General features: G+C 44.0%; 1 protein-coding gene across 1 annotated transcript; it reads right to left on the bottom strand.

Annotated features, from left to right (window-relative positions):
- Positions 1-5,901: 5,901 nt before the first annotated feature.
- On the bottom strand, positions 5,902-8,423 carry LOC123075784 (glycosyltransferase BC10-like). The gene is made up of 2 exons (XM_044498308.1): positions 7,872-8,423; positions 5,902-6,534 (listed from the first exon to the last, which is right to left on the bottom strand). The coding sequence occupies exons 1-2, from the start codon at positions 8,421-8,423 to the stop codon at positions 5,902-5,904; spliced, it is 1,185 nt and encodes a 394-aa protein (XP_044354243.1).
- Positions 8,424-25,191: the final 16,768 nt, after the last annotated feature.

The raw sequence follows: 25,191 nt of genomic DNA, 5'->3' as shown, positions 1-25,191 counted from the left end.
GTTTGAGATTAAGCTTGACTAGGGAGTAGTAACTGTCTTAGACTCGAGACGAAAAGATCCCCAGGACTATGCGAACATGACTGCAATGCTCGAGAAGTAAGTTCAATCGATCATTATCGCACCATATTGGTAACTTTGTTCATTTCCTGATATCAAGTAACTATTTTCTTTGTCTGACAGGATTTGAAAAGAGTTCACCGGAATAGTTCTGGGACTACCGAGGAGCTGCGGTTTACACACCCGAAAGTAAGTAGTACTAGCTAGTTCCGCACATCTCTCATTTATTCTAGTTTCATCAATACCATTTATCATGCTTGATTATCAGTTTGATTAAACTCTATTCCTCGTAAAGGTATTGTGGCAGGAAGGCAGGAATAATTTATATGGATACTACGTTTGCGAGTTCATCTACAACGCGACCTCTTAGCGGGGCTACTCTGCAAAACAATATGAAGTACATAAACAATAATATTCATAATTTTATTTTATTATCATCATTTGTGTTGAATTTCATTCATATATATGTATTGACCCCCTTCATTAAATTAGATGTGGCAGATGCGGGATGAACTCCTACCACATGATCGCATTTGAGCAATTCAAAAGGAATTGGTGGGATTCTTTCTTGACCACGTCATAAATGAGAAGGGAGAATACCATGTGGAAATTTATTTAGATGTTAGGGATTGTAAGAGATGTTATATTGTATATATGTAGTAGCATCGGATCGATATACGAAACTTGTTGTTCAACCAATTTCTCGGAAAAAGAGAGTTCACTTCTCTCTGTATATGTTCATGACGATCTTGTGTAATTAATGGTTCCTTCATTAGCTTATTAGCTAGCGTGTCGAGTTCTCTTTATATATATAGTAGCTAGCGACGACCAAGCACGAAGAAAGAGAGGTCACTTCTCTCTATTAATTAGCTAGCTAACACAATATGAAACCCCTAAATTAACCCTCTAGAACCCCTAACCCCCTCGCCCCCTTAAAAAAAACAAAAACCCCAGCTACTTCCAGCTGCTAACGTGTGGCCGCTTTTTTGTCCCGGTTGGTGCTACCAAATGGGACTAAAGGTCCTCCTGACTGGGCGCCTTGCAGCGGCCACATGAAGCCCCTTCTGTCCTGGTTCATAAGCGAACCAGGACTAAAGGGTTTGAGTTTTAGTTCCGACCTTTTAGTCCTGATTTCAGAACCGGGCCTAAAGGGCCTCTGGAACCGGGATAAATGGGTCGTTTTCTACTAGTGATAACTTGGCAATCTATCAGCGGTGTGCGCAAATATGATGCACACAGTTGGTAACTTGGCAAAATACAAGCGGCGTCCGCAAATATCATGAACGCCGCTATTTCACACTAGCGGGCGTGCTTTATATTTACACGCAGCTAGTAGGGCACATACGTGAAGCACTCTATCCATAAAGTAACGTGTACATACCTTGCACTGCACACTACTAATGGTGTAAGTACTAGCACCGTGGCGGTAGTGATCCGCCTCTACTAATCTATTATTGGCAAAGCATGTGGGGCTCTTTCACTTGCAGCGTCTGGCCCATCTCGAAGCCATCCAGTACTTATAATTTTGTAAGTACATACTAGCATTGTGGCATCTTTGTTCGTCACACAATTGGTATATGTGACATGGGACTCTCTTACTATTGGCATTTGTTTAGGCGGCACACTACTAGTCATTTGCTTATTCGCGGCATGATGTTTTCCCTACACGCCACTAATATATACTCCCTCCGTCCTGAAATACTTGTCCGAGGAATGGATGAATCTTGATGTATTTTAGTTCTAGATACATCCATTTGTATCCATTTCTCCGACAAGTATTTCCGGACGGAGGGAGTATGATATGGACAACTACCGTTGACATGTGACCAACCTCACTTGCTTGTTTCGCCCTCTAACTCACTTCTTCTTCCTCCCTCTACCTCTCCACCCGCTTCCTCTAGCTTCTCTCCAAATAAATCTCTCCTTTAAATCTAGTCCTATCAAGTTCTAGAGAGCTAATTTATTAATTAAGCTCTCACCACGTACTTAACTACCTATAGCTACTCTTTGTCCCTCTACCTTTATCCAATGCAATAAATTAACTCTCACACTTTCATTAATGGTTAATTATGTTTCCCTCCCAACAAATCCTCTTGAGAGAGATCTCATTAATATCTCTCTTTTCACACACATGTCGCACCCTCAATCGAGAACGATGTTGATTAACTCGGCTGGTCTCTTCCTTGTGAGTACCCTTGTGTGAAGTGGAACATATGGTATTTTGTGTGTGGAAATGCATATATGTGTGACACGTTGGTACCGGTCATCGAGTTGGTCGATGTATGTTTTATTTTTCAGGGATATATATATATATATATGTGTATGAGAGGCCAACATTTTGGCAAAATGTTGACTATGGGATGGCATAGGTGTGTCTTAATTGGAAGCCAGGATGGCTAGTGATGATCTGGGGCCGCACTAAGGGGTTTTCACCATGTGTGCTTTTGTCTACAGGGAAGAAAACCATTGTTTCCAGTTTTTCTTTAGCCATCTTAACGTGAGCTGTAATATGCTTGACATTTTCTACCACCACACGGTGGGTCGTGCGGTATTGTCGAAACACCGTGATGCTATTTTAGTTTAGTACAAAATGTGATGCAGTAATTCATGTCTCTGTCCAGGCTCATCTACACCTGATGAATAGTAAATTCAAAAAAAAACTTAAAAACAAAAAAATTGGATCTTTTTCAAATCAAAGATGCGCCAGGAGCGTGTAAATTTGCATCATGTTTTGACATTGGATCTCTAGGAAGAAAAGAAAAAATTAAGCCCCAACAGTGTACTTTTGCAAATTTTCTTTCACAGCCAAGTTTTTTTGTGCCACAACCTCCTCGAATGTCCAAATGCCACGAATTGTTTCACGTACATCACACATTCGAGCATCTTAGTTGCTAAAATACTTGAGATTTTAAAAATATTTCTTGCTATTTAAATGAAATTATTGTTCAGGTGCAGGTTCCTCTGCACCTGGGCACCGAATCGCTGCACTCGTAATATCAATTTTGCGACACAACTCCATATTTTTGTGGCAAAGTCCGAACAAGAGCGACACCATATTGGGTGTGTAACCAAATAGAAAAAGAAATTGTGCAGGAGCCAGAACCTACCCTTCTACTTGCAATCCATCCTTAATAGAGGGGTTGATTTCACCATACCCCCCCCCCCCCACACACACACACACACACATATTTTGTTCTCCCTCCAATCTAAAATATAAGATGTATTAGTTTTTTGGGAAGTCAACATGCACGTTTTGATAAAATAAGTATTTTTTCTATTTTTATTTATTTTGTATTGTAGATATCAATATTTTATCTATAATCTTGATCAAAATACATAATATTGACTAGCATGAAAACTAATGCACTTTATATTTTGGAACAGACGGTGTATCTTTATTTCCTTTTTTCAAGGAGAACAGATGAAATCTTCGGAGTCTTCATGTTTATTCCATAGACTATGTCTTGGACCTCGGATCTACTTGGCATAGAGCCACATGCTTCAACAGATTTAAGAGTATGCTCGCATCTTTGGAGTTTCTGTTATACAATTTTATCATCTACTTGTACACTGAATCACATGCTGATTCACCAACAAAAAAAATCACAGAGTGATATTAAATTTGGGAATCTATATCTAACATTACTAAGAAGTTGATCCCCACTACTACCTATTCTCTCAGCATGCACAATGTCCACATCAGCAATCAACATGCAACCATCCACCTCTTTCCACCTAAGCAGTCTAGCCAAATCATCTATTCCATCATGTGATTTAGTTTTTCTTTTCCTCTTCCTTCTGTAACCAATGAGAAATCTTAAGAGCCATCGATTCGTTACGCTACTAGCAGGAGAACCCACCAGGCCACCACAGGCTGCCCACACGGGCGTTTCTCTCCTGACAACCTATCGCTCCCTTGCATTCCATGACCGGGCTATTCCTCTTCTCGGTGTGGTTCCTGCATCCATGGTCACATGGTCCTCCTTAGTTGCCGATCATATTTCGTGGTGCCATTGTAGGGAGCCGGCCTCATGGACTGGATGCGGGTGGTGGATCCAGCTCTCTGGTCAGTTGACCGGAATCCTCTGCTATGGAGTGGATGCGACGCCGGGCAGGACCTCTGTTTGACAGAGACAACCTGGAGGGGCCACCTCGCGTGCTTCCCATCGACGGCCATGAGGAGATAGAGCAGAAGATGTGCCTGAGGCTGGGACGGGTGCGAGGCACGCGGTGGGAAACCTACAGTCACTGTCCTTGGAAGACCTGCCGCAGACTCCGGTCACGACGAGCCTGCACGCCTAACCCTGGACGAGCTCAGGTCAGTCACAAATTCACGTCCAGTTTCCTCGGTGAGTTCGGCTTCGGCCCTGTCTACTGGGGCTTCATCTATGATGGCGGCCTCCGACACGCCCTTGCCCCACAGCATCTCGCCGTCAAGTACCTCGACCTCTATAGCGACGACATCCAGGGGCCGCAAGTGGCTGGTACGTCATTATTCTTTGCTGTCATAGAGAGTCCACTCACCAAGCACAGTTCGTTGGTTCGTTCGTTGATTCCGTGATTACTGTGATTCATTTTTTGTTTGGTCGAACAGGCGAATGTGGTGTATCTAGGGATGCTGAGACCCCGCACTTGCCGCAATGGTAGCCGTTCTCTTCGAAAGCTGAGCTCCTTCGTGTGAGTAGGAAGTCCTGCTCCTGATTTTGGTTTGCGGCAAGAGCGACAAACTTCCGAGAGTACGGCGACAGGTTCTATACTCCGTTCTTCAGGATTTGTTTTTCCCTTCAGTATCTCCTTCTTATGTCATCAAGGATTAAAAAGGTCAAATTAAGCGTACAGAACCGATCGAAGTCAGCACTATCGTGCCTTCGGTTCCAGCCATAACCTATCGACTGATTGAGCCAAAAGGGATCCTACCGCAGAGCTTCGTGTCTCCAGTGCTTCTTGGTACGTCCTACACCCGTTCCTCATCTCCCCCACTTAGATTTTCATTATGTCTTTTAATAAACATCAATGCTAACAACAGCAGTTATTAACAAGTTACGTATCCTTTCGCATTGTCTCCCTCCCACCTCTTGATCCGAAACAGCTCCCCAACACCATTAAATCCCTCTGCAGAAACTGATCTACAAATTTATAGTTTCAGCTTCAGGTTCATTCATCTCTTTAAAATGAGCCACGAGAAGGAGGAACCACCAAAGTTGGGGACTCATGTATATCACGCATGCCGCATGTTTCATTTCTCACTAGGCTGAGCATGCAGGACAGTGTTAACAACACATGAAAGAATCTCATGAACTACTCTGCCTTCTTCGAGAATTAGGTGCGAGGTTGCTTAAATCATTAATTAGTGATCACTAGGTTGATCAACTTCGATTGTAGTCAAGAAGAATACTCTCAATTCAAGATGATCCAAACACATGAATCTGCATGAATAAAAACATGTCTTTTGGATAGTTTAGAGTTGATTCTTTATTATCAATTTATTATTCATGTTTAAGCAAAAAATTATTACAACCATGTCGAGAAGGCCACAAGACACTACAATGTATTCGTTATTTTGTAAAAATTCAAGTACCTATATGTATGATCCACATATATAAACATGAGTAAAATTACACTCCCTCCGTTTTAAACTAAAACCACGACACTTATTTTGGAACAGAGGAAATAAACCTTAGAGACTATGTACACATTGTTTGGATGTTGGCTCCACCACAGCTACAGTTCATATGTGACGAGAATGTAGAGATCTATTATTCTTTAATTTTATTCTCGAAAAAATTAATATTATAAATTTCCGCAGCAACGCGCAGGGTATTAGCTAGTTTTCATTACTTGCTCTCACCCAAACCGCATGACTCTGGGCGCCAGCCTGAGTAGCTCCGGCAACGCGCCCGATGGGAACTTCCTTGCAAAGAGGTAGCAAAGCGATGTGGTCCCGCCACCGTCGCTGCAGTTCCCATGGTTCCTCATCCCCTGAAGCAGGTCGACACTTACGTCATTGTAGCTATCAGGATGAGGCCCCCTTGTCCACTGGGTAAACGTGAGTGTACGGTTTGCATTCCCATGCCACTTTGAGGCGGCGATAAATGTCGGCAGGTAGTGCTCGTCCATGATGCAGGGGCCATTGCTGTGGCGTTGGAAAACCGGGAAGTAGGTCACGTCGCTGATGACCTCAAGCGCGAGACCCCGGTCAGTCGCGAACCACTGGGAGCCCTTGCGCCAATTAGCGAGCGTGACGGTGGGCGCCATGGCAGGTCTATAGCGGCCACGAGAACGTTGTGTATCGAAGTGGTCGACGAAGGAGGTAGCACCAGCGTATTGCGTGAGGTAGAAGTAGACCGTGGTGAAGTTGTAGAGAGGGACACATGTCTCAGAGAGTAGGACGAAGTGTTGGTTCATGGCATCGAGGAGAGCACTTGCGAGGAGACGACGCTCGGCCTCGACTATGCTAGACTTCCCCCAACGAGCTTCCTGTAGATCACAATAAGCAATTAAACTGCATCCTTTTGTATCCATATAGATTTGGAAAATGCGTCATTTTAGATGGGTGCACCTGCACTGCTATCTAACACAACTTTGTCTTTTTTATTTGTCCAAATAAATACAATGCATAAATTGAACATTTGCAGATCAACAGTTCATTCCACCTAAACTATACGAAAACAATATTTTTTGTGCAACATATATACATAAAATGATATAGCCAATCCGAGAAAAATCTCATTTTATATGTTTATGCTGCGCGAAAAAAATGTGAGTTATTAAGATCTTGATTCAAAGCTGGACAAAATGGGTAGGGTATGCACCTAAACCAGGGTTTAGAAAGTCCACTTTCAAAACACTAAAGTGTTTGAATGGATCCAACTGAGATCATCCTCTACATGCCCTCTTAGTCGTTTCTTCTCCGTGGTGATTGCTACATATATCATGGCCACCTGCGTGTTCCGGTCCACATCGAGGACTTCTCGGCCGCTTCTTCTACAAACTCCTGGGTTTAAACAAGTTTGCTCCGCTGAGATGAGGTCTAGAGCGGCAACAAGCTTTGCTCCTCGCACGCCGTTGTTGGATGTAGGAGGAAAAATACATCGGCACCCCCAAGGATTTGGATGTATTTTTCATTTTCTGTAAGAGTGTTTTTATAAGGGTTTGTTCTATTTAAAATATATGGTCTTTGCCTTTTCGTAACAAAAAACTGGGAGCATCATCCTGTTTACTTACAAATTAAAGTCTCAGTAAACCAGAAATATAAGCGGCATTAAAGTACTAGTTAATAAAAAGGCTGCATAAAAGATGCGATTGAACCTATGCATACGTACATAGTACATCCCATCACTACTGGAATTGGCAACTTTGCTGAGTTCCCAAATGAAACATGGACTTTAAACTTCTTGGGTCAACAAAACATTAGAGTTATAATGCATGAAAAGTAAATTAGATATTTTTTCGTCCCACATAAATAAATAAAAATATTTTTTTATTAAGCTAGTATTATTTAAAGTACTAATGGTGCACACAAAAATATGAAAGTTTTCTAATAACAGATTGCCCATCTATAGCTTTGTTGATGTGGAAACTTTTGAAGTCCCTATGCTCTCACTTTTGAGAGAAACGAAAAAGGGAAACTTCCATGTAATATAGTTATTTCGTAGAAAGATTTGAATGACATTTTGGATGGTATAGCTAAGGGTTGCACTTAGGGACGGACAATATTACAAAAAGGTCCTAGCTCGCAAGCTTAGGAAGGGCTCTGTAGCTCACCTTGCAGATAGTGTAGCTAGGCGATGGGTGTACATAGGCAGATAGCTCACCTTGCTGGGCACACGGCGGCCGTAGAAGACCGACCCCTTCTCCGGTGAGCTGAGGTATGTAGGGTCAGGGTGCACGTACACCGAGAACAGTGCAGTGTGCCCATGGAAGAACCTCTCCCACAACGGCGCCAATGGCAGCTCACCACGCACGAGGAACATGAACGCCACCTTAGGCGCGGGAGGCACCAGCAAGCTGATCCCTTTGATCCTCGGAGCCATAGACGCCCGCAGCAGCAGCTGGTCGTCCGTCATGTTGTGCAGCATCACCATGCCCCCGCTTTCGTCTCCACCACCGCCGCCACTCTCTTTTTTATCGCCGTCCCCGAGCTCCTGCGGGAGAGGCGGCCCCAGGACCAGCCCCGGAGGTGCAGAAGTAGGTGCCGCAGAGAGGTCAGCAGAGGCAAGCCAGATCACGGTACCAGTGGTGGGGAGTAGTGACTGGAGGAGGAAGGTGGACGCCATGCCGAGCATGAAAGCTACAGAGAAGAGGAGGAACCGGGAGAGGATGCCCCACGGTTTCACCATGGCCGATCTCGGCTGCGGCTTCCCCATGGTGTCGATCTCTAGCTGATTGGTGATGAACTGTAACTACCGAGTTAAGTAAGTACAGTAGCATGCAGCTTGGCTTGAGCTAGCTACTTAATTAGCTAGGCAACGGTTGACCCTGTCACTGCTTCTACTTTTTCACTTGCACGTCACTGACTTTGTGTTGATCGATGCATGCATATACATATATATTGACGTGCTACTACATAGGCTTGTTCATGCGTAGGCTTGAATCAACGGAGGGTACATAGGGGGCGTTGAACATGGGGAATGTATGCTTAGCAGACATTGGACGCCCTGAAATCCAGCAACCATTTTGGTCTTATTCCTGTGGCATTGTCAAACGGCTTCTTTGTTATCGATCAACGACTTACAAATGGAGTATATAAGAAATATGAGCCAAAATTGAAGCAACGCCTAGAAAAAGATCACCCACGGCCAACAGGGCATTGCCCCTTGTTTGAATGCACATATCATACTCACCCGCCCAAGCATCGCGCCCGTGGATTTTCTTTTATTTACTTCAGCCTGTTTTGCAAGTATGGCCCGTTGTTTTGTGAATGTAGCTCAATCAGGTGGGCATGACAATATGCCTATTTGACACGCGTACACATCACATTCGTTTATAAGCGTTTCTTGTGACAAGCCTAAACTGCATAGAGCGATCAGCCATTAATTAGCATATGCACTTCATTTGGGTATAGTATATCATGTAAAGTGGAGATGACATTTTTTGTTGTGTGCGTGTGCGCAGGTCTCTGTGTGTGTGTGTACGCGCGCGCGCGTGCACGTGTGCGTGTTAGACCGGGAGGAAGAGAGAGATGGGGAGGCGACACAACCAACTCGTGATGAAATATTACATGTTTACATGTGGAGAGATGAATAATCTCTAATGTTGCAGTTCTGTTGTTTGAATTTTTTGTGTGGGCACTGTTGTTTGAACATTGAGAGGATGTACGCATCAAAGTTTTAGAGCATCAAAGTTCTCTGCAATCTCTGTGCAAAAATATACTATAAGCATAAACTTCGACTATATATGTTTGTTCCTTCTAGATGCATTTGAGGATATCTCCAAGAAGTACACCTAACTAGTGACTATAATATTTTGTATAATACAAATCCGTTGGTGGATACAAAGACGGAGTGATAATGTGTCTAGATCAATGGCCTGTAACGGCCCATCCTAGATTTGCATGTAGTGGCACAAGTTAAGCCTGATTGAACATGTCAACCAGGTATTATTTTATCTTAAGTGCCTGGACAGTATGCTCGTGTAGATATTTTGGAGTCATGGAAACAATCGGCAAACTAAACAAAGATGGTGGTAAAATCGAAGCCTATCATGGGCCGCCATATTTTATATGGTAAATAAAGCCTACCACATAACATCCCTATAAATATGCTCCAGAACGAGAGGTCTATGGCTCTAAATCCAGGAGTCTTCATCTCATCTTGTAGCAGCAGTAGCAGCACAATGAGCGCCGGCAAGACATCCTGGCCCGAGCTGGTGGGCACGCAGACCAATCCCGGGTTGGTGATCATCAACCACGACAGGCCTGACCTCCAGATCGTGCTGCTGCAGGTTGGCACCACCGTGAGCCCACCGGGGTTTCATGCCGAGCGCGTTGCTGTCTTCTTCGATGAGCAAACTGGCCTCATCGCAGCGGTCCCTGCAGTCGGTTAATTCGATTATCTGGCCCCGGTGCCGGCAAGAGTCATGGAGTTATTTGTAGAATGACTTTTATGCTCATAGGCATTGCAATAACATGCTATGGATTGAATAAACGGTGATTTGTAAAGAACAATGATTACTAGAATGATGCTTTTCAAATATATATCTATTACTTTTTTGCTTATTTTATATGATCTGGTCCGAATTTTACAAAATTATACCATTTCACTTATGATTTTTACATAAGAGAATTTCCTATTTGGTCAAGGATAAAAATGTTCTTCACTTGGCAAGGGTGTACAGTGCCGTCTCCCTCCCTCCCTCCCTCCCTCCCTTACTGTATTATACATTCCTGTCTATACTCTTAAGAAATTTAATAACATGCATACCAACGGCAAAACTGCCTGGTCTCACATAACAAGGTTAGTAGCGAAATTGATGCAAATGTCCTCTTAGTAGCAAAATTAAGACTGAGTGCCAAACAGGTTTTCCATGAACAAATAGGGAAGCATATTTTCATGTAGGGCTGAATAAGGAATCTCTCATTTTGCATCAGTATGTTGTTTCTGTGTCACACCTAGCCATATAAACTGTAAAAACTGGTGCATTTTTCGTTGTTCTTAGTAATAAATTTATTTTTTCCAACATAATTTACAAAAAAGTATCAACATATCCGAAAAAACATAGGCAACCACATACTAGTATCACTAAATCTGAAATCAAATATGTTTTCTTATATTGAGACATACTAGCTGATACCCGCGCGGCGGCACGCCGCGCCTTACTTATTGGCAGTGATATATGTTGTTGTATAGTAAGTAAATATTCTTATGTTGATGATTTTTTTCCGAAAAAGAGATTGGCACATTTAGTTCGGCATTCATTTTTTATGGGATGGTGATCAAAGGAAGGGAGAAAATATTGGTTGGCTATTTCGATCGATGAGATCAATGGAATTTTCTATAGTTTTGGCTCTCTTCCCTTTAAACTTGAGCGGAGTGTATGCATGTTATATGAGACATATGTGGATCGAGTTCTTATACATGAGGTTTGATGTGTGGATCAAGCTCAAAACATGTGTTATCGATGCACACGTGTTACATATTCATGTGAAGGATGATGATACGATTTGTGTAGCTTGTGGTACAATGGGTTCTTTTTTATAGATATTGTTCGATCTCGAATGTTCTAGCCTAAGGGAGATGGTGCTAAAATAGGATTCGTTGTGTCTGCGGCATTGCATTGTTTCTGTATATTGTTTTTTATGTGGACTAAACTAATCATAACCTTGGAGCTATACGGATGCTATGTGGACTTGAGGAAATAGAGTGCAATACATAAAGGAAAAAAGAAGATTTTATTTCTTATAGCGATAGAGTAGATGTTCTACAGTGTTCTGGTTTTCCCTCCGTGATAATGTAGTAAATAACTTGACCGAATTATTGAACTTGGTTGCGTGCTGGTGTTGGGCCAGTATATGGATTGTAGGATCATTGGTAGCTGGGTGTTCCGAGCACATGTGATACAATCTAATATGTCGTTTGGGTACATGTGATACAGTCAAATCTTTATTGGGTTACATTGCATCACCTTGGGCAGTATATAAGTCAGGAATTCGAGAACATGTCAAGTTTATTTATTGATGTCATTGCCCCCTTGTGTATTTAGTAGGAGGTCGATGAGTTTAATAAGGTTAGCTACACGCTGCTTGTGAAGTGTGCAGAACGGTATCTTTTGTGAAAACATGGATTGACAACAATCGTGGGAGTTCCACGTGAAGAGGAATGAAGATGTGAAACTTGCATGATGAAAAATATTGCCCAGATCTAAATGACATACATGTACACGAGAGTAGAGGGATGTACAACATAACCGATAAGAATAACAGACTGAAAAACCTTAACAAACTGACTGGCTAACAGTATAGTCAGTGTTACAACATGAAGGATCACTCCCATATTGTGCAGAAGTGTACACAAAGAGCATAGTATATGTTCCTAAGAGTATGAACATCCATGAGAAAGTAAGAAATTTGCATACATTAGGAACTCGTTTCAGCATGAAATAGTTCATGTGTCGTCATATTTTCTCAGTAACAATTGCAGAGCATGATAAGAAGGATAGAACAATACTAATAGTTCCATTAGGCGGTTAACTACACAAATCATTTTCACCTTTTCTGCCCTATGATTCTCCGGAGAAATATCCTCCTCAAAGGGCTGCGAGGAAAAGGCATCCTAGGAGATATAGAATTTGGGAAATTCATTACAAATCCTACGGCCACATCCAATAAAAACTGAAAATTCGAATATGCAAACACTGGAGATAATGGATCCTTTACTGGATAGGTTCGAAATTATTGCTGGACAAATATTTTCTAATGTACATTCAGGTCAAAAATTGAAGAAAATAATGACATGGAATGTGGACCCACTTCTTTTGATAGCCTCGTACATGAGCCTGGTGCAACATTTATGGAAACAAAGATGGTAGTGGCAAACCATACAATATTGCAAATCTGTTCAACAATTCCTCAAATGCACACATGCAAAGAAAACAACAGATGACCATCCATAATGTGTGTCAGGCATCAATAATTAAGGTTAGGAAATGTATGTCAGGCATCAATAATTAAGGTGAATGAGCAGAAGCTTGCCTTGTTTCAAAAGAGACACAAAATAATGATGCAGAATGGCTATGAACATCCATAAAGGTTTTAGGAGTGACAATGACATCATTTACAAAATCTTAAATCGAAATAAAACTATATTGATAATCATGCCTAAAAGGGAAAAAAAGGAAAAGTAGCTGCAACCAAACGTCATTGAACTGATGGAGTGACATATGAGAACACCCCTCCCAACAGAACATTCTGACAAAGAGGATGTTAATTTTTCAGACTTTTTTGCAGAGACCGTGTAATCTCCCCATCTTCTAAATGATCATCAATACCTAGTTCATAAAAAAATGACATAACATTAAAATGGTGCTTTCTATCAACTCTTCATTTTTTACAGCCTCCTTAACCTACAACTGCTATTTCAAGATAGGCAATTTAATGTCTCATACAACCAGACAATAGAATATAAATTAGAGAGTATCAGAACTGGTTTAGATTGTATAATACAAGCCTAGTGTTTCCTTTCATTTGATCTTTCTCTGTAAATAATAGTACAATAGTGCGATCAACAGTGAAATAATTAAACAAAGCAACATCCGGTGACTTATATAAAAATACAATATGGCACCTAATATTCAGGAACCATCATGAGTTTGCTTCTGATACGAAACAAAGAGCTATATACTCCAGTTACTAAGAAATACGGTAGTGTATCTACACCATCCGTATACGGATCCAGTGTGAGACCATCACCTAGCTACTACACGCATGCATCAAGCCCACACATCACACATGCAGCAGCAGCTCGTAAGCCCTGCACACAATAGCCCGCGCAAGCAAGAAGCACGCCGCACACAGCGAATGCGCGGCAGCAGGGCGCACGGCAAGAGAGCGAGGAGAAGACAGTCGTGCGCTCACCGTCGTGCAGTTCAAGTGGAGGCGAATCGACAGGAAGCTGAAGAACCCTTTGTGAGGATTTCCGCGCTGATATACCGGGGGCAACTGATCCTTACGGCGACCTCACGGGCCGGAAACGGCGGGGTGCCGAAGATAGGCGCAAGGTCGACGTGACGGCTGCGAGCTCGAGATGCATGCGGGTTGGGTGAGCTTAGGTGGAGAACACCACCTCATGGTCTCACGAAGGGTCGCGGCCGGAGTTCTGCATCCCGGACAGACACGACCTCGGCTCTCCTGCATGCGCCATCGTCTCTAGACTCTCCTTTCCACGCCATGTCTGCGGTCTCTCGACTCTCGACTCTCGACTCTCTAAGTCTCGAGTCCTTCTGCGGACAACCAGAGCTCCTCCACCACGCAGGCCACGGCGGCGAGCCGCCCATCCACGGCATGTCCTCAGAAAGTACCTATCCAACCTCCCTCCCTCAAATCGCTGCCGTCGCGCGCTGGCGCGCATCGCCCATTCGCCATCGGCTTCGTCACACAAACACCGCCGTCCTGCGAGGCTGCGCGTCGTCCATTATCACGTCCAGTGCACGCCAGCAAGCAAGCTGGTTTCCTCCGCCGTGGATGTTCGCGCCTGAGACTGAAAGTGAGAGGGCCTGCTGCTCCTCAAGGCGGCGGCACTGGAGACTGGACGCAACCTCGCATGTATAAGTGATGAGCTCGGTGGATGAACCGACCGAGGAGGCGAGGACGAAGGAGGACACCGTCCACGGCAAATTGTTCATGCGGTCCCGTGAGCTACGCACCTTGGTAGGCCGCAAGTGCGTGCATCTCCTGTCGCCGCTCAAGGTGGAGGTCGTAGCTTGCATGACCACGAAGCCAGCCACCACCGTGGCCCGCGCTCGGAATCCACCCCGCCATCGAAGCCTAGGGCCGCTGCTGGCCGGCTCCACGGGCTGAAGCTGCGACCGATCCTCACCAGGCCCGACTGGTGCGGCAAAGAAGGTTGACTGGGAGGAGGAGGCCAAGAGCAGCTGCAGGGCATCACCGACGGACAGGACATGACGGCGACGGCCGGTACATGTCAAGCTGAGCGGCTGGTTGAAGGGAAGAAGGCCAGCGTAGGAGCAGCCTCCAATGGCGACCACCATGCTACAGAGGCGGCGCTGGCTGCAGGAGAGCCTCGTGATGGTGATGGAGTCGGCGGACCCAGAGGGGGACTTCCTGGAGAGCATGGCAGAGATAGTGCAGCGAAGGACAACGTCCGAGCGTCGTAGCGGGACCTCGAGGAGCTTCTCATGTGTTACCTCGTCGTCAACGCCGCTGAGCACCACCGCGCCATCGTCACCGACTTCCGGCGCGCTTGGCTCGACGGCACGACCAACATATGCTGCCACCGAACTCTGGCTGCTTGGCCTCCTCACCCTGCCCATCCTGCTGTCGCTCTCCACAAATCGGTGCTGATAGAAGTGGTGGAGAATTGAGAAAGATAGAGATACAACTGCGTCAGTGGAGATGCGGTGAATGCCCTTCATCGAAGCCAGGGGGCTTTTTATATGGGTATAAAGGCGGTGCAGGATCTGGCGCGAACCTTCTTCCCAGGGCCTTCGAGAGGGGCACGATCGAGGGCGGCAAGGCGGCTCTGCATTGGGAATCGAGAGTTGGAGAGAAAAGCGATGGAGAGAACCGACAATTTATGCTGTCAAAAATTAAAAGATGGATATCCCAAATGAGGACACGTACGTAGAACAACAACCGCATGCGAACAAAAGCCAGCAAATCGCAAGAGCCGGACCTAGTACATGCAGATTTTTTCCAACCAACAGACGTGGTCAAATCAAACTCGTACAAACTGACACAGCAAAAGGAATGTTGTATACCTCCCTACTGAATCGCTAGATGCACCCGAACGCCTACACGACCAGATCCCCCGCTAATTGGCGTGTCATCACCCCATTGGTCAGGTTTTTACAGATTGAAAAAAGTCAAAAAAAGCAGAAAAAAGAAACCTGGCTAGATTTAGTATATTTAGAATGAAGTGCATACTTTTGCGTTGCTAGTTAGACCCCTATAGGTATTTGTTTCTATACCAGTGATCTGGTAGAAGGGCCAAATTGCTATCCCATATTTCACAGAAAAACAAACGTGCTATCCAGAAGAAATAAAGACCCCTTCGTTTTCCTCTCCCAGGATCTCCTTGTCTCAGGCTACCTTATTTTTCGATGTCAAACACATTTACTATTACTCCCTCTGGCTATAAATTTTGGAGGAAGTCAAACGGTGCATAGTTTGATTATGTTTGCTGGAAAACCCATCAATAACTAAAATTTAATTTATATAATATAATAATTTATAGTTATCACCTGTCTAATTATATTTATTTCGTATTATAGTTCTTGAAAGTTGGTCCTATAAACTTGGTCAAAGTTTTCACCTTTTGACTTGAAACCAAAATTATAATCCTTCTTTACAGAAACAGTGTAACTATTAAGTGATATGGTATATTGGATATGCTCTAGTTAACTTATGAAGTGTTGATCTCTCGGCAATAATGCTAGTTCATTGTAAACTAGCAATACTAAGGGAAGAACATATCAAGCCAAGTGTTTCAGCGTATGCCAAGTGTTATTTGTCGGTTACTCGGCTTATACACCTCTATGCCGAGTATACTGTAAAGAGCACACGGCAAAAGTCAGACCCACGGCATATCATGGACCAAGACGGGCACAGCTAAAAATGCGCTCTGGTTATATCAAGTGCTCGGCTTAGAGTCGAGCCACAGCATTGTGGATGTCACGTGGCCGTCCTCGATGGTCTTAACGTCTCCGTGACAAACCTTTTTTCGCATTAGGCGAGTATGTTGGGTACTCGGCTTCGGGTTGTTATTCCTGTCGTTCAAGGTGCTCATTAATTTTATATTGTGAGGTAAACAGTAGGAAAAAATACATACTTCAATTCTTAAAAAAATAGTTAATAAACTGTAAGAAACGAAATTAAAAGGTGGACAACAAACATTTAGCATCATGCTCATGTCTTGCTATGAAATAATACAGTACATAGTTTGCCGAGTACGTGGTTTTAGAGTCTCAGCAAATGCAGACTGGACATCACGGAGCCGTTAACTGTAGATGGCCTTGCCACGTGGCTCATCTTTACCGTGTGCCGCATCCGCTATCTCGGCATACTCTCTATAAGCCGAGTTCTTTCGCTAAGCCGAGTGTCACCTTGAGGGGCTCGGTAAATTCTCCCATATGCCGTGCCCTAGTGTGTGCTGAGACCCGTACTCGGCATACACTAGTAGAAAAAGGGTCAAATGTGAGACACATTAGTCCCGGTTTGTAACAGAACCGGCACTAATGTGTCCATTAGTGCCGATTCCAACGGCTAGCCGGGAGAAGCTCTTTAGTACCGGTTCGTGGCAAACCATTAGCACCGGTTCGTGCCACGAACCGGTACTAATGAGAGTGGTGGCAGAATGTTGTCAGAGTGGGGCCCTTCCAGCACATTTAGTACCGGTTCGTCGTCCACCCGCACTCTGTTCTCCCCCCTTTCCCCTCTCCCTCTCTTTTGTTCTTCCCTTCTTCCTTTCGAGTTCATCACAAAATTTGCCCCAAATTTGTCAAGATTTGCAGGCCCTCATCCATTCAAATGATCACCAAGGTTAGCAACTTTGTCCTTTCATCTCTCATTGCTAGATTAGCTCTTGCATTGGTTTATATAGTGATTAATTGTGGGTTTTAGTAATTTGGGAGGAATTATATGTGGTAGTATTTGATTTATATGCAATTTGAGGTCAAAATAACACTTAGTTTGCATATGTAGGTGTGGTTTACTTAGTGCCTTCTAAATCTCCGTCGTAACCACCGTCGATCGCCCGCACCGTCCCGTCGCCGGCACCACCTTGTGGTGAGCCTCTTGTTCATGAAATTTTATATAAAAAAATGATGTTTGTGTGATTTGGATATATAGTTACTCATATAATAATTATCTTACCCGTACGTTGTTTGTTATACATAGTGCCATGGTTTTGATATCCGTCCCCGTCGGCCCTCGTCCTTGTTATGATTCGGATGTGGTATATTCTCTTTTAAAACTATTTGTTGCATTTCGTGTTTATGACAAATAATTATGCTCATTAAGTTGACATAGATATTTTTATCTAGGAGGTATGTGAACCGGAAATTCCAACCGACCCTATTGTCGAGAGGTTAAATTTAGTTGAAAGAGAAAACGAGTACTTGAAAGAAAAATTGAAAAGAATTGAGGGGGAGAAGATGGAATTGGAGTTGCATGTTGCTGATGTCGTCGATGATCACAAGATCAAGATGGAGAAAATGCGCTTGAAGATTAGAAAGATTAGAAAATATGCCATCGATAGTGAGGCTTGGTATCATTATGATGTTGGATCAATTGTTACCTTAGTTGCGATCTTGATCGCATTTGTTGTTGCATTTAAATGCTTTAGTTAGAGAGTTATTTGTTTGTTGCATTTAAGTGTTGTATGAACTTTATGTATGAATTTGTATTAATTTGGTCTATTCGGTGTTGTGTAATGAAGATGAGCTGGCAATGGATGTACGATGACCGATGCTCTCCCCAGTTCGTTGAGGGCGTGCATACTTTTCTGCTTGCGGCTGAGGCAAACAAGCGGGCGGATGGTTTTATGCCTTGTCCATGTGCTGGCTGTAAGAATGATCGCAATTACTCTACGTCAAGAACCATTCACGTCCACCTGTTTGAGTCCGGTTTCATGCCCCACTATAATGTTTGGACCAAGCACCGAGAAAGAGGGGTTATGACGGAAGACAATGAAGAAGAAGAGGACAACGACAGCTATCCTGGCCATGGGTTCCCTGAATACGATGATACAATAATGGGGGAAGAAGCTGAGCCGGTAATGCGGGAAGAAGCTGAGCCGGCAATGCGGGAAGAAGCTGAAGAAGAGGCATCAGATGAGCCCGTTGATGATCTAGGTCGGGCCATTGCCGATGCAAAGAGAAACTACGCAAGTGATTTGGAGAAGAAGAAGTTGCAGCGCATGTTAGAGGATCACAAAAAATTGTTGTACCCGAATTGTGTAGGTGACAAGAAAAAGTTGGGCACCACACTGGAATTGCTGCAATGGAAGGCAGAGAATGGTGTATCTGACAAGGGATTTGGAAAGTTGCTGGTAATGATAAAGGATATGCTTCCAAAGGACAACGAATTGCCCGAGAGTACGTACGAAGCAAAGAAGGCTGTCTGCCCTCTAGGGTTAGAGGTGCAGAAGATACATGCATGCCCTAATGATTGCATCCTCTACCGCGGTGAGTACGAGGATTTGAACGCTTGCCCGGTATGTGGTGCATTGCGCTATAAGATCAGCCACGATGAGCATGGTGATGTCGAGGGCGAGCGCCCCAGGAAGAAGATTCCTGCCAAGGTGATGTGATATTCTCCTATAATACCACGGTTGAAACGTTTGTTCCAAAACAAAGAGCATGCCAAGGCGAGCGATGGCACAGAGAAGACCGTAAGAAAGACGGAAAGTTGAGAGTACCCGCTGACGGGTCGCAGTGGAGAAAAATCGAAAGAAAGTATGGGAAGGAGTTTGCAGATGACGCAAGGAGCGTATGGTTTGGTCTAAGCGCATATGGCATTAATCCTTTTGGGGAGCAGAGCAGCAACCATAGCACCTGGCCTGTGACTCTATGTTTGTATAACCTTCCTCCTTGGTTGTGCATGAAGAGGAAGTTCATTATGATGCCAGTGCTCATCCAAGGTTCTAAACAACCCGACAACGACATTGATGTGTACCTAAGGCCATTAGTTGAAGAACTCTTACAACTGTGGAATGGAACAGGTGTACGTGCATGGGATGAGCACAAACATGAAGAATTTGACCTAAAGGCATTGCTGTTCGTGACCATCAATGATTGGCCTGCTCTCAGTAACCTTTCAGGACAGACAAACAAGGGATACCACGGATGCACGCACTGTTTGGATGATACCGACAGTATATATTTGAATAGTTATAAGAAGAATGTGTACCTGGGACATCGTCGATTTCTTCCGAGCAGGCATCCCGTAAGAAAGAAAGGCAAGCATTTCAAAGGTGAGGCGGATCACCGGACGAAGCCTCGCCACCGTACTGGTGCTGATGTACATGATATGGTCAAGGATTTGAAGGTGATATTTGGAAAGGGTCCTGGCGGATAACCTGTTCCAAAGGACGCTGACGGACGCGCACCCATGTGGAAGAAGAAATCTATATTTTGGGACCTGCCATAATGGAAAGACCTAGAGGTCCGCTCCGCAATCGACGTGATGCACGTGACGAAGAATCTTTGCGTGACCCTACTTGTCTTCTTGGGCGTGTATGGGAAGACAAAAGATACACCTGAGGCACGGGAGGACCAGCAACGTATGCACGGAGAAGACGGCATACATCAGGGTCATGCAAGCTATGCTCTTACCAAAGAAGAGAAGGAAATCTTCTTTGAATGCCTGCTCAGTATTAAGGAACCGTCTGGCTTCTCGTCGAATATAAAGGGAATAATAAACATGGCAGAGAAAAAGTTCCAGAACCTAAAGTCTCATGACTGCCACGTGATTATGACGCAACTGCTTCCGGTTGCATTGAGGGGCTTCTACCGAAAAATGTTCGATTAGCCATTGTGAAGCTATGTGCATTTCTCAATGCAATCTCTCAGAAGGTAATCGATCCAGAAATCATACCAAGGTTACAGAATGATTTGGTGCAATGTCTTGTCAGTTTCGAGTTGGTGTTCCCACCATCCTTCTTCAACATCATGACGCACGTCCTAGTTTACCTATGCGAAGATATTAACGTTTTGGGTCCTGTATTTCTACACAATATGTTCCCCTTTGAGAGGTTCATGGGAGTCTTAAAGAAATATGTTCATAACCGTGCTAGGCCAGAAGGAAGCATCTCCAAGGGCCATCAAAATGAGGAGGTCATTGAGTTTTGTATTGATTTTATTCCTGACCTTAAGCCGATTGGTGTTCCTGAATCGCGGCATAAGGACAGACTGGATGGAAAAGGCACGCTAGGAGGGAAACAAATAATATGTATGGACAGACATTCTCTCACTGAAGCACACTACACAGTTCTACAGAATTCCGCCTTGGTGGCTCCGTATATGGATGAACACAAGAATTTTCTATGCTCCAAACACCCGAAGCGGTCTGATGACTGGATTACACGTGAACAAACCAGGAGTTTCGCCAGCTGGTTGCAGACACGTACCATGCATGACATCTCTATTGAAGATGACATGTACTTGCTGTCCCAGTTACCATCTTCGAATATAATGACTTTTAAAGGGTACGAGATAAATGGTAATACATTTTACACGATCACCCAAGATAAGAAGAGCACCAACCAAAACAGTGGTGTCCGCTTTGATGCAGAAACCAAGACGGGAAAGGAAACATATTATGGTTATATACAGGACATATGGGAACTTGACTATCGATGTGGTTTAAAGGTCCCTTTGTTTCGGTGCAAATGGGTCAATATGACACGAGGCGGGGTAACGAAAGACCCGCAGTATGGAATGACAACCGTGGATCTCAACAATCTTGCGTATGCAGACAAACCATTCGTCCTAGCCAATGATGTGGCACAGGTTTTCTATGTGAAGGACATATCTACCAAGCCAAGAAAAAAAAGATAAGGAAGCGAATGCATCGTACGATGAGCCAAAGCGGCACATAGTTCTTTCTGGGAAGAGAAACATCGTGGGAGTGGATGACAAGACAAACAAGTCAGAAGATTATGAAAAGTTTGATGAAATTGCTCCATTCACAGTGAATATTGACCCGAGCATCCCGTTAAATGATGAAGATTTTACATGGTTACGGCGCAAAGGGACACACGCGAAGAAAAAGTTTCACACCCAAAGATCTGGGATGTGATCGGCTTCACTAGCTGTCATCACTTTCTTCTGTGTTTCGCACCGAGAGGGGAATCTCTGTAATAATTAGGGTAGTTATGTGTTTTGTCATTTGAAACGCGAAGAAATTTTATGTGCAAACAAATTCACACTAATTTCAAATAATTCAAAATTTAAACTATTCAAATTTGAAAACTACGGGCACTAATAGAAAAAATAGCAGAAAAGAAAGAAAAACTATAGCTGAAAAGAAAAAAACTATATAAAAAAACTACTCAAAAATAAATAGAAGAAAATAAATATAGCAGAAAAGAAAAAACTACTCAGAAATAAATAGAAGAAAAAATAAAGAAGAAAAAAAATTATATTTGCTATTTTTCAATCGTTTACAAAATGACCGTGAAATTGAAAATCACTACAAAATAAACTCTGGAAATGTTGAATTTTGGCAAACTAGATGAAAAACTACTCACAAATAAATAGAAGAAAATAAATATAATAGAAAAGAAAAAACTATACAAAAAACTACGCAAAAATAAATAGAAGAAAATAAAGCAGAAAAGAAAAAAACTATAAAAAAAATTGGGGCGCTGCCTTGTGGGCCTGATAGGCCACAGGTGTGTAATTACAGGCTTTAAAGGCCCAGCAGACTCACAGGGCAGCGCGCAGAGTTTAGGCCCACAAGCCTGCTAGCTATATAGAGGAGTTCGAAGTGGTAGCCGTGGCTGGGTTTATAAACCAGTACGGCTGCCCTTCGCGCGGCGAGGTGGGACTAAACTTTGGGGTGGCGGCGCGACCCCTTTAGTACCGGGTCGTGGCACAAACCGGTACTAAAGGGGGGTCCTTTAGTACCGGTTTGTGCCACCACCCCGTACTAAAGGTGGTCGCTTCCCGCCGCTTGGACTGGCCAAAACAGGCCTTTAGTACCGGTTGGTGGCTCCAACCGGTACTAAAGGTGCCTTCTATATATACTCGACTTACGAAATTTTCATTCATCCTCTGTTTTCGTCGTCTCCGTCGCCGTCGCCGCCCCCGTCCCTGTCGCCGCCCTCGTCTCCGTCGCCGCCCCCATCCCCGTCGCCGCCCCGGGCCCGCCCCCGTCCCCGTCGCCGCCCCCGTCCCCGTCGCCGCCCTCGTCACCGTCGCCGCCCCCCGTCCCCGTCGCCGCTGTCGCCTCGCCGTCGCCGTCGCCCCGCTCTGAGCTCTCCCCCTCTAACCTCTCTCCCTCGCCCCCGGCGGCCACCATGGGCGCCGCCCCTCCCGGCCCCGAGCACACACACACACACAAGCGCATAAATTAGTATATAATTTAGATTATTTAGATTATTATTGTTTTAGTTATCAAAACACACACACACACAAGCATGAATTAGTATATAATTTAGATTATTTAGATTATTGTTGTTTTAGTTATCAAGATTTTTTATATGAAACACACACACACATATGTATGAATTAATGCATGTATATATTAGTATATACGTATTTTGTATGTTTAATTAGTTTAGATTATTTAGATTATTATTGTTTTAGTTATCAAAAATTTGATATAGAAATTAGTGTTTAATTAGTGTTTAATTAGTATGGAATTTTTTTATGTTTAATTAGTATATAATTTAGATTATTATTATTAGTATATAATTAGTGTTTAATTAGTATGGAAATTTTTTATATAATGTTGTTTTTCAGTTTTTTAATGGATGTATAGAAGTTGTGTTTTCTGTTTTTAGTGTTAGATGCTTAATTAGTATGAAATAGTATATAGATTTTTGAAATAGTAGAAATGTTAGAAATTTTAGTTATCAAAATCCAATCATTAAAAAAATATTACTTTTTGCGGGCATATAGCTAGTATTTGTTCTCGGTGATGCCCGGCCCGCATCCTCGCCGTCGACCCGTCTGCGACGACGTCCAGCCGACCCATGTCCGGGACTGGGCTCCGCCGGGCTGGCACTGGGAGGTGCTGCCTGGAGGGGCGCGCCGCTTGATGAGGAACCCGGCCCCGGGTCCCGTCGTCGACCCTGATCTCGTTTGGTGGCGTTCGCGTGGGCCAGTTTCGGTGCGGAGGGACCCGGCCCCGCCGAACATGGTACGTCGCCGTGTCAGGGAGGAGGACGATAACGTCCATCGCTACATGGTTGCGTTAGAGGGCGGCAGGTTCTCCAATACCTGGCAGTATCGTCAGGGATCTCACTTCAGCTATGATCCTGTGAGGGTTCTTTCTCTTTGGGTGTCCACCGCCCGCGCCGCAGGAACCGCGAGTGTCCTAGATTCTTCTGTAGTATTCGATCTTTAATTAGCTAGCCAGTGATGTACTATTCAATATTATATATTATTCGAGACGATGTATTCGAGATTATATCTATTATTCTAGACGAAGTATTCGAGATTATATCTATTATTCGAGACGATGTAATTTGAATACTAAATTGATTTATATTTCTTTTGAATTAGTTAAATAAAAGCTATGGCAGACAATACCGACAGAGAGGGAGAACAGACCATGTTCGATATGATACGCGGGCCAGATGATGATCAGAATGAAGAAGATTATGACGGTTCCGAATTTCTAAACAACACCGGAGAGGGTGATATGATATTCGATCGCGACGACCGAATTGATGAAGTCATGAACTACGATTATGACGATGACGAAGAACATGTTGATCCTGAAACAACAAAGACCGGTGAGGTATATGTATGTATATAAGCAGGTATCTGGTGATCATCACATGTTTTAAATGGCTTGAAGATATATTAACGAATCAATCTTTGTTCTTTAAGCCATCCGGATCGAGCAAATCTTCAGGCAAAAGGACGAAACGAGGCCCGAACAAAAAGTTGAAGGAGGGCGTAAAGTACAATATCGAGGCAGTCAGACCTAATGGCGAACCATTAGCGCCTAAGAAGATTGCGGACAAGTTCGTTCGTCAGTGCGGAGTTCTTGTGAAGGACCAACTCCCGATCTCCCTTCAAGAATGGAGAGAGCCAGCAAAAGACAAAAGACAAAAAGGCAAAGAGGACGCTGCTCCACGTCCAGATATTACTTTTGTCGACAAGAATCAAAAAGATCTACTTTGGGATACTCTCATGGAACATTTCACCCTACCAGATCATTTCACAGAAGCAGATGTGCAGAAAGTCAAGGACGCTGCTCTTAGGAAGATGGCGGTTGCATTCAAGAACCACAAGAATCGTGAATGGGACAAGTACGTCAAGGGAGGAAGGAAGACTCCAGTATTCGAGGGAACACTAGAGAACCAACGTGCTCATTGGGACGATTTCGTGAAATTCAAGGATTCGGAATTAGCTAAGGAACGGTCGAGAATAAACAAGAAGAATGCCGAAAAAAGGATAAGTCCCATAAGCTGGGGCCAGGTGGCAATGCCTAAGTGGGATAAGTCTGAGAAAGAGATGGAGGATGCAGGTGCCACTCCGGTTACTAAGAGCTGGCCCCCCAGGGTCAGGACTTGGTTCTATGCGCATGGGGGGGGGAGTTGGACCCGAAGACAGGCAATGTTTCGACGAGGGCAAGTCTGAAGGGAGCCGACGATGCGATACTTGTTGCAATAGAAGAGGCACGATCGGGGGTGTTCCAGCCCAACAGAGAGAACGACGAGCTTACGCGTGCCCTGGGAAATCCTGAACACCCGGAAAGAACACGAGGCAAGGGCGCTATTCCGT

The sequence above is a fragment of the Triticum aestivum genome, chromosome 1B (genome assembly GCF_018294505.1).
Source record: "Triticum aestivum cultivar Chinese Spring chromosome 1B, IWGSC CS RefSeq v2.1, whole genome shotgun sequence".
NCBI lineage: Eukaryota > Viridiplantae > Streptophyta > Magnoliopsida > Poales > Poaceae > Triticum > Triticum aestivum.
This window is presented reverse-complemented; position numbering and strand designations above follow the sequence as displayed.

Excerpts from the sequence above, each read along its gene's own strand:
- LOC123075784 (XM_044498308.1), bottom strand. The coding sequence starts at position 8,423 with ATGGGGAAGCCGCAGCCGAGATCGGCCATGGTGAAACCGTGGGGCATC. Across the intron at positions 6,535-7,871 it reads GCCGCCGTGTGCCCAGCAAG|GAAGCTCGTTGGGGGAAGTC; the intron begins GTGAGCTATCTG and ends TGTGATCTACAG.